This window comes from Heterocephalus glaber, unplaced genomic scaffold, assembly GCF_053883595.1.
Source record: "Heterocephalus glaber isolate CG9 unplaced genomic scaffold, H.glaber_assembly_v1.0 deba00001460, whole genome shotgun sequence".
NCBI classification, from domain to species: domain Eukaryota; kingdom Metazoa; phylum Chordata; class Mammalia; order Rodentia; family Bathyergidae; genus Heterocephalus; species Heterocephalus glaber.
In genome coordinates, this window is record NW_028258307.1 from 7,070,801 (window position 1) to 7,080,241 (window position 9,441).

At 54.1% G+C, this 9,441-nt stretch overlaps 1 protein-coding gene across 1 annotated transcript; it reads left to right on the top strand.

Annotated features, from left to right (window-relative positions):
* The first annotated feature begins 1,098 nt into the window (after nt 1-1,098).
* Nucleotides 1,099-6,367, top strand: Nkx2-6 (NK2 homeobox 6). The gene is made up of 3 exons (XM_004848353.3): nt 1,099-1,639; nt 3,741-5,071; nt 5,151-6,367. Exons 1-2 carry the CDS (start codon nt 1,372-1,374, stop codon nt 4,361-4,363), a joined length of 891 nt encoding a protein of 296 aa, XP_004848410.1. The 5' UTR covers nt 1,099-1,371; the 3' UTR covers nt 4,364-5,071; nt 5,151-6,367.
* Nucleotides 6,368-9,441: the final 3,074 nt, after the last annotated feature.

A 9,441-nucleotide genomic window follows, 5' to 3' on the forward strand; every position in this document is an offset into this window, starting at 1 on the left:
GAAACCCCATAAAAGGGTTAAGAAACACTGGATCTGAAATCCCAAAAGCAACTCTAGTGAAATCTCATTTTTTTAAACTCCATAGATTCCAAATCCCTTGGCGCCAAATCATGTTTCCTGGTAGTAACAGCAGCAGTGAGCGTTCATTGATGATTTCACACACATTCTCCCACTAAATTCTCCCAGGAATCCGATGATGGACATACTACTCTCTCCATTTTACTCCTTTTTGGTACTGGGGACTGAACTCAGGGTCGCCATACTGAGCTACATCCCCACCTCCCCTCTTTTTATCTTTTATTTTTAAATAGGGTGTTGCAGATGTCGGCCACCAGGACCAATTTATCTCCAGTTTTTATGAAAATAAAGCATGACAGCTTAATACTTTGCCCCAAAGCCCGTAGTTCTGTGGCCGAGCAGAGACCAGATGAGCCCACTGTGTCTCTACGTCAGCCGCGTCCCAACAGCGAGCCTGACGCTGACCAAACCTTCCAGCCCTTAGGCGGCGCCGCGTCTCTCCGCGCAGGCCTCGCGCAAGCACGCGCACGCACGCTCAAGGCAAGCGGTCTGAGGGCGGAGAAGAGGGAGGAAAAGAAGAAACCGCGACCAGAAAGGCGAGGCGAGCCCCCCTCCCTAACCTCCTCAAGGCCCGGGGCTGCTATCTTCGCTCCGCTCCGGAGTCCTCGCGGAGGACCCGGCTCCCCCAAGTGCAGCCCCGCGTCCCGTTCTCGCTGCCAGGGCTGGGTCGGATCCCACGGACCTCCTGGAAGGGGCTCCCGGCCGCCCGCGCTCCGGCCCAGGTCCGCTCAGACCTCCACAAGCACCTCAATTCGCCGCCCCCGGCTGCCTCTACCTAAGAGTGAAGCCTGGAGGATCGCAGCCCAGCCCGGCCGACCGGCCCGGAGGCACGGAAAGGACTCCACCCCCTTCGCGCACACCCTCTGGGAGGGCCCCAGGGAACCCGGGTTGACCTTAGAAGCCCCCTCCCCAAACCGTGTGGACCGCGGTGGGAGCCGCGCGCAGCCCCACCTCGCCAGGCTTCCTTGATTTTAGAAGCATCAGTTCCAACCAATGTCCCCGGAAGGTGACTAGGGATTTGGGAGGATTATAGGGGGCGGAAAGAGCGCGCTTGGAGAGGAAGGTGCGGGGGCAGCACGTGGTTTCTGCAGGAACCAATGGGGGGCCGCGGTCTGGTCCCCGGCCCTGGGCCCCCAGCCCGCAGCGAGCGCCCAGAGGAGGCGCCGTAGGGGACGCTGGCTGCGCGTCCCAGAGCGTGGATCCGTCTCCGAGACCTGCAGCGCCCGGAGGGAGCTCAGGACCCCGGGCCGCGCGGGGAAGCGGACTCCTCGGCCCCGCCCCTCTGCCTCCGCGATGCTGCTGAGCCGGGTCGCCTCCACCCCCTTCTCCGTCAGTGACATCCTGCGGCTGGAGCGCGAGCAGGCCGAGTTCTCACCACAATGGGGGTTGCGGAGGAGCCCGGAAAACCCTCGGTACCTGGGAGTGGGCCTGGAACCGCGAGGACCAGAGGTGTTTCACCACATCTGTAGTAGGGGCGGCAGAGGGCAGGAGCGCTCCGAGGCTCCTGGGAGTCCCTGCGAGGCAGTGGTACAGATGGACGCGGAACGGGTCGGGGGGCCACGTGAGTAAACGCGCCGTCGGCTTTCCTTTGGGATAAGGAGGGAGCGGGTCGTCGTGTCTCCTAGACTCCTGAGTTCCAGGACCTCACCCTATTGCGCCCCCTCATTTGAGGAATCCAAAAGACAGGGCTCGGAGCTGCCCTCCCCCCACACACACACTCACCCCCACTGTACTTCACGAGTCCTAATGAAAGCAAAGCCCTGAATCTTCGGGGTTCACTCTTCCCACGCCAGCCCCTCGGGTTCCTCGCTCCCAAGTAGAATCCGCTACAGTATCGCAGCTGTGCTCCACCCACACCGCCGGGCCCTGCCTACCCTAAACCGTCCGAAAGCAAAACAAAAGCCCGGAGGTCACAAACGCGGTGGAACTTCTGCCTGGCCGGCCCCTCCCCATTCCCCGGCTCGGAAATCCTGCGGCGATGACCAGGGGGTGTCTGGGTCCTTCGATGCAGAGCCCCCAAGGGCGCTGAGGCTGGGTCCTCGAATCAGGGACACGTTAAAGGCTTCAGCTGGCGGGAGACCTCTCTGGCTGAGACCTGACGCCTTTCGAGGCCCTGGCCCCTGCGAGCAGATTGCAGGAAAAGGAGAAGGCAAAGCGGAGAGTTGTACTGCTTTTCGGGTTGTGACCCACGAGACTTGGGCCCCAAAGGCCTGAATTCCCGGGGAGGAAAAGGCCACCTTCCACTCCCCAACCCTCTGTACCTCGCTCAGCGCCCAGCTGGGGACCTCCCCTGCTAGGCTGTACTGGGCGCCTTTAGTTAAATCCTAACTAGCCAACTAAATAAAATGAAAAGACTCTTTCGGAGATATTTGTCGACTAGCAGGTTGGTTATTCACTGATTCCAGAAGCCTGGAGGACCCTACGCTTTGTTGTGTTCTAAAAGCTCCTGGGTTTTGTGCAGCGGACTCTAAACACTCACCTCCCTGGGTATTGCTCTGCCAACTCGGCGTTCCCTGGGGCTTGGCCGAGAAAAGCTCACTTTCCTGGTCACTGCTGTGTCCCAGCGCGAGCCACTCACTGCCACCCGTCTGGAGCCGCGGGAACCGAGCTGACGGCCCGGCGGCGCTGACGACAAGCGGAAAAGGGACTGTCCTGGTGGGCTTCCCCGCCTCACACGTCCCCAGCCGAGCCATCCTGCCTTCAGGGATGCAATGTAGAAGCGACTCCAGATCCGGGCCCGGAGCGCGCCCGGGGTTCGGCCGGCTCCGTGGCCCTCGCGGTCAGTGGCTGCTGAATGGTGTCTTGCTTGCTCCCCAGCGTCGCTGAAGGTCAGTCACATTTCCATTTGCTGAGAAAACCACCCCCGTCAGCATTTCCCCTTTTTTTCGATATTCTTTGGTTTCTCTGAGCACAGGTGCCTCTGAAGGAAGTTTCCCTGTCCTCAAATTTTTAATACCAAACCCAGAGTCCAACTGTTCGAGGTCTGCCCGGAGGAAAGAACCTGCACCTCGCTAGAACTCGCGGCTCCGTGTGCCTGCTCCCCCTGGCCTGAATTTCCACGAAAATTCATCGTTTCCTCTGTACCTGTCCTGCGAGTAAAACAGGGCTTAAACCAAGACAGGAGGGAGGGGTGAAGCAGGGGAGGAAATGCTGCCTCTCGGTGGGCGTCGGGCACAGTGTCACCGTCCAAAGTCGCGCCGGGAAAGAGGACTTCGAGGTGACACCCAAGCCTCGGCTTGCCAGAAAGACCCCAAAGGAGGAAGAGGCTGCTCCTTTAAAAAGCCAAGTGTGGATTTCATCTCCATGTCCCTCAGAGAAGCTGTTTCCAAGCCAAGAGTCAGAGGTCAGAAAATATTTCATTTCGTTCTGTTAATTTGGATTCAGAACAACGCATTCCCGGTGCCAGCCCCAGTCGGACAGGCCCACACACTCCCCCTGGATCCTCGAAGCAAAACTTTCGTCAAACTCGACCACCTCACAAGAAGAAAATGGCCTGGCCAGAGTGGCAGTTATGCTCTGGCAGGAGGAAAGGACATCCAAACGGGCGTGGCCAGGGGCTTGGGGCCCGGGGAATGGGTGCGCAGTGAGGCTCGGGCGGGGGTCTTCTCGAAAACCAGGTAAGAACCGCTCCGGTGCTAAGTAGCTCTTTCCTGTGCTTCTAGAGCCCGACCTGGGCGCGGTCTTGCCCCTCGGCGGTGGGAACAGCGGGGAGCCGGAGCGCAGCGTGGGCCACAGCGACGACCGCGTGCGCGGTGTCGGCCCCGAGCAGCCCAAGACGCGACCGCGGCGGAAGCCACGCGTGCTCTTCTCGCAGGCGCAGGTGCTGGCCCTGGAGCGGCGCTTCAAGCAGCAGCGGTACCTGTCGGCCCCGGAGCGCGAGCACCTGGCCAGCGCGCTGCAGCTCACGTCCACGCAGGTCAAGATCTGGTTCCAGAACAGGCGCTACAAGTGCAAGAGGCAGCGCCAGGACAAGTCGCTGGAACTAGCCGGCCGCCCGCTGGCGCCACGCCGGGTGGCAGTGCCTGTGCTGGTGCGCGACGGCAGGCCCTGCTTGGGACCGGGCGCGCCTGCCTTCCCCAGCCCCTATGCCGCGGCTGCGGCGCCCTATTCTTGCTACGGTGGGTTTGTGAGCTCCCCCTACGGAGCAGGATACAGTAGCGGCTACGCGGGGCCGGGACCAGCTACGCCCACGCCACTGGCCAGCTCCGGCTTCCGGCACAGCGGCCGGAGCGCCACCCCGCCAGGCCATCTGGCCGCCACGCTGCAGGGCGTCCGGGCCTGGTGAGGCGCCTCCGTTCGGCTCGGCGGCGTCACCGGGGCCGGAGCTCGGCCCCTCCCTCGCTCCCGGGTCGCGCTCTCTGGGACTGGGACTGGGACTGCCCCAGACCAGCCGCCCTCCGCCGGCGCTGAGGATGTTCCTCCCCAGAGACCTAACGGGGGCTTCGCCAGTCGCGCAGGAAGCAGCACCGCGAGGACAAAAAATCGAAGGTGGCTGGAAGTCTCGAGTGTCCCACCAGCTCTGAGGCTGGTGACTTTTCGGGGGGTTGAGGAGTTCCTTAGCGGCTCTTGATTGCGTGGGCAGCCCGCGCGCCCTGGGCGGTGGAGAGGGAGCGGTCTAGAGGGCCTCCATCCTCCCAGCCAAGGAACTTGTTGGGGGGTAGGGTGGGGACAGGAGTGAGAGAAGGGGACGAAGTGCAGGGAGTAGGAAGCTCCAGAGGTGGAGGGGAGCTGAGGCTGCGAGCCACGCCCTGCTGCGGGTTGAACCTCGGGCCGCTGCGCTCCAGGACGTTGGTGACCCAGGAAGAGCGCGCTTCCGGCTACGCTCGCGCTCCGGAAGTAGCGTCTCCACGCCAGTTCGTCCCCACATGGCCTGCGTTTTCTGTTGCCTACCCAGCAGCGCCTCGAGTGAGAAGACTGCGTGGCCCTGAGAACGCATTTTCTGGGTCTGCTCTGGGTAACTTGGAATGGAAGCAGAAGCTCCAGGGAGACAAAGGTGATCCAGCCGCCCCCGCCCGCCCCCGGAGGTGCGGTACCTGACTTCATCTCTCTCGCTCCCCTTTCCCTCTCCGTAGGTTTTCTTTTGGAACCTGATCGGTCTCTAAATAATGCATGTGGAAAGAAGGTCCAGACAAGGCTGTAAATCCTAGAGAAAACCTAACTTTTCAGCTCCCTGAAATTATGAAAATTTGACAGCCCCGCTGCAGCATCCTGAGGTCATCCAAACTGAAGACAGAAAACAAATTCAGTATATTAATGGGAACACGGGATCCATTCGGAAATTGTCCTTGGAAGGTCAAGTTTAGTAGGAAAATCTAGCCCCCTCCCCCCCGCATTGGATTACATTTTTAGACCATGAAATCTCTGGTTCTTTATTCTTCTTAACTTAACAAAGGTTTATTGTTATTTAATAAATTTTCGTGTTTAATTAAAATGTACTGCACGTGCTTCTGCTCTCCTGAGTATGCCCCGATTTTTACTGAAGTGAGCAACGGTGTTTGATTGTGTGTAAATGCTACCTGACTGTCCCTTAAAGTTTATATGCTTAAGCTAAAAGAAACAAAACTATTTCCTTACATTTCTCCTTTTTTCGTTTTCAGCACTTCTTCCTTTTATTTCCCCATTTCCACTGCTAACCAAAGTGTATTTAGAATACCTGTGTTTTAGTTGTGCCCCAGGATTTAAAAAGTGCAGTAAATATATTTCAAATTCAATTAAACTAAGCAGAGACAGAGGTTAATTAAAATCTTCGTGTGAGAATTGTCATAGTGTTAAATGCAATGTTGCCTGTCAGTTGTTATCTATGTAATTGTATTAAATTTTTCTGAGATCAGATTCCAAAATAATGTATGTTAATTCTTGTAAATCTCCTGAGTTAGGGCAAGTAAAGACTTCCACACCCTGGTGACACTTTGGGGGTACTTTTCCTCGATTTTTTGACTTTGTTTTTACTGGGATTTAAGACATAGGGTGGGGAGTGTCCCTTTGGGGTCCACACTTTTGTGTGTCACCTGGAAAAGCACCGGAAGAAAGTGATGTGCAAGACTCTGAGCGAAGGGGACACAGGAGGAAGGCTCGGTTCAGTCATCGTGCGCATTCCTGGCAGGAATACTGAGAAACTAAATTTCAGCTGCCTCCCTGGCCCTTACGGAATTTATTATCTAACTGGAATTGCAAAGACCATGAGAAGGGCGCCTAAAAATACAAGGTGATATAATGCTGCAGGTCAAGTAGGACTGGCAATAAGCTCACTCTAGAGAAAGAAAATCCTCGCTGGCTGCTTAGGGAAGCTTCGTAGAAGAGGTGGGTTAGTGTGGGAGCGTCCTTTTTTTTTTTTTTACTAGGACAGGTTCCCGGAGAGGTCTAGGACTTTGGAATAGAGACAAGTGAAGGGGGGCATGTGCCAAAGGCAGAGTTGAATCTTAGAGTGGTTTGGTAATTCTTAAATTGCATTTAGTGACTGAATGGGGCATGGGGTTTGCTTACTTGTATACCCTAGATCCCTGAGATAGTCTTTGGGCAAGCACCTCTCTCCCCCTCCCCCTCCCTCCTCCTCTTCCCCTCCCCCTCCCCATCTTCCTGTCAAAAGGACAAGGTGCCAGAGGCAAAGTCAGACTTGAGAGATGCATCTCTCATGTGACACCATGAAGACCCAGCCGCCGTGGACCACAATAGGACCCACATCTTTTGTTATGCTCTCCACGCTGCTGCCGTAGCGTGCATATGTGGATACCATTTAAAAGATAAAAACTAGGGGCCTGGGATTTAGCTCAGTGATTCCATCGCCTGCCTCACAAGTGCAAGGACCCGAGTTCAATCCCTGGTACCAAAATAAAAAGTTAAAAAGTTAAAAGCTATAACAAAAAGCCCTGGTCCATGCGCAGCCCACGTAGATTTTCTTTTTGCTAGCGAAGAAGTCTGAGCATCATAAGACACCAAAGACTTCTTTCCTAAAGGAAAAGGCAAGCGCAGGAAAACTCCCCTGTCTGCTCACTCTGCCTGACAGGACCACTTTAAAGCCATCCTCCCACCCCATCACACCCACCCCCAGCTGCCACTCTTCTGTCCCTTGTAATCTCTCCTCCCCACCGAAAGTTGCCCCTCTTTGTGTGTCTCTTACTGGCAACTGCTTAACCTCAGCAGGGCTTTTACCAGGGAGCTGCTCTGTAAGCAATCAGCCTCTTATCTACATCATTCAGTCCCATCACTCCAGTCACCTCTTAATGTTCACAAGTTCCCCAAATGGGAAGTAATTGACCTCTAAACAAAACAAAAAAGCTCTCAGAGAGATAGCAGAGGTTCCTTTCCTGACTGTCCCAGGGCCAGGGTCTCACCTAGTCCAGGTGGATAAGTCAATAAATCTGCAGACTTCCTGGCTCCCTGTGCCTCTCCCCAGCCCCCTCCAGCCAGCTTCTTCTGATACCATCTGCAAGTCACATGGAGAAAGAGCTGCCAGAGATTTTCGGCACTTGTGCTTATGTAGTAACCATTATTACCATTATCGTCATGATTAGATGGGATGTATTTGAGAATGTGCAGCATTTTTACGAGTTCTGCCTTCTACCAGCTTGCCAGCTGGCCCCTTCTCAAGTCTCTGGTTTAAGTGCTGCGTTCCTCTCTCCTCTTTTCCTGCAGAACTGCAGAACGGAGGACCTCCACGGAGAGATGGTGATGATGGGCTGGGGGGCGGCTCACTCTGGTCCCGGGCTGACTAAGAACAAGCTGTGTGACCTTGAACCAGCCTCCTAACTTCTTTGGGCCTGTTTCCACATCTATAAAATCAAGGAGCTGGGTCTCAGACTCTCATTCTAATTTTGAGTGTTTCCCTGTTCACTTCATATGCCTTTAACTTTTAAAATTGTAGATGCAGAAGACTACAGAAAATGTGTATGTACAGTTTAAAAATTAGCTGTAAACACAGAATTCCCACTAGAGGCAAGAAACACGGGGTGCCAGCAGCTCCCCAAAACCCTCTTCCACACACCTCTCCTAGAATGCAAACCCCTTCTCCTTTTCCCAGAGTGGGTACTGGCTCTTCGGACTTCTTAGATAAGAATTTCCAGGCTTTTCCTTATGGATTGACTCATATGAACAAAGTGATTTAATTTTGCCTGTTTTAAAATGTTACATAAGTGGAATAATCCTGCAGGTATCCTTTGGTGATTTGCATTTTTTATTCAACCTGATGTCTGTGGGATTTATCCATGCTGTTGTGGGTAGCTTTAGTAGTTTGCTCATTTTTATTGCTGTATTATATTACATTAAATACATGTACTTCGAAGTATGTATTAATTGAAAATCTAGGCAGTTTCCAGCTAGAGACTGGAAGAAAGACTTGTGCTAGCAGTGTCTTTCTCCCAGGAATAGCAGTATCCTACAGCTGGAATTTGTCCTGTGCTCTCTTGCTGTTATGAATTGCTGGACAAGGATCCATATTCTGATAGACTTCTATTTATGTAACAACACCCTGCACTAGCATACCCTTGTAACTACTGTATGATTTCACTCTTGAATTTGCCTTGCCATGAGATCTACACTGAATCCATAAGAATGAAATGAGGTGTGAGCCCTGTATGTAGTAGTCTAGAGATGATTTAAAGTATACAGGACGATGTTTGTAGGTTCTATGCTAACACTACATCTCTTTATTCAAGAGATTTGAGCATTCCTAGTTTTTGGCATCCAAAGAGGATGGTATCTGGAACTACCACCACCTCCCCCCCCCCACACACACACACAAGATACCAAGGGACAACTGTGTATACATGACTGCTCCCAAAGTCTCTTAAGGTCCAGAAAGGTGACAGCCACACTGAGTTAGAGACAGAACTGCATCCAAACCCCTCCAGCCCTGTACACTTCCACTGAGTGCTCAGCAGGAAGTTCAGGTCCGCACACAAATCAGATTTTAACTATGTAGTGGCTTTGTTTTCTTTATGCCCTAAGTGAAAAACACATAAGACTGGGAGATGCATGGGTTAGTGGTATAGCTCAGCTGGATGGCGAGCATGCTATAAACAATCAAGAGTGGATACATATGGAGCAAGATGCCAGAGAAGGTGGTAGGGGGCAGAAGAGATCATTGCACCTCAAGTACCCAAGATGAAGGGCAAACCATATTGAAGACTCTGGCTTCTGCAGTCCCCCTTCCTGTTCTGTCCACATTTTCTGCTGCACTTTGAGGGACACTGGCTCATCCATCCCTTGGACCAGCTCTTGAGAGCAGAGCATTCAGTCCCTGAGCAGCCCTCCTCAGCAGCCCTCCCCTCTCCCCCAGCCAAGAGAGCTTTGTGGGAAGCAATCTGCCTTCCGCTGACTTTGTTTAGACTCCTCCAGCACAGCCCCTCCCACTTCAGCCCAAGAGAA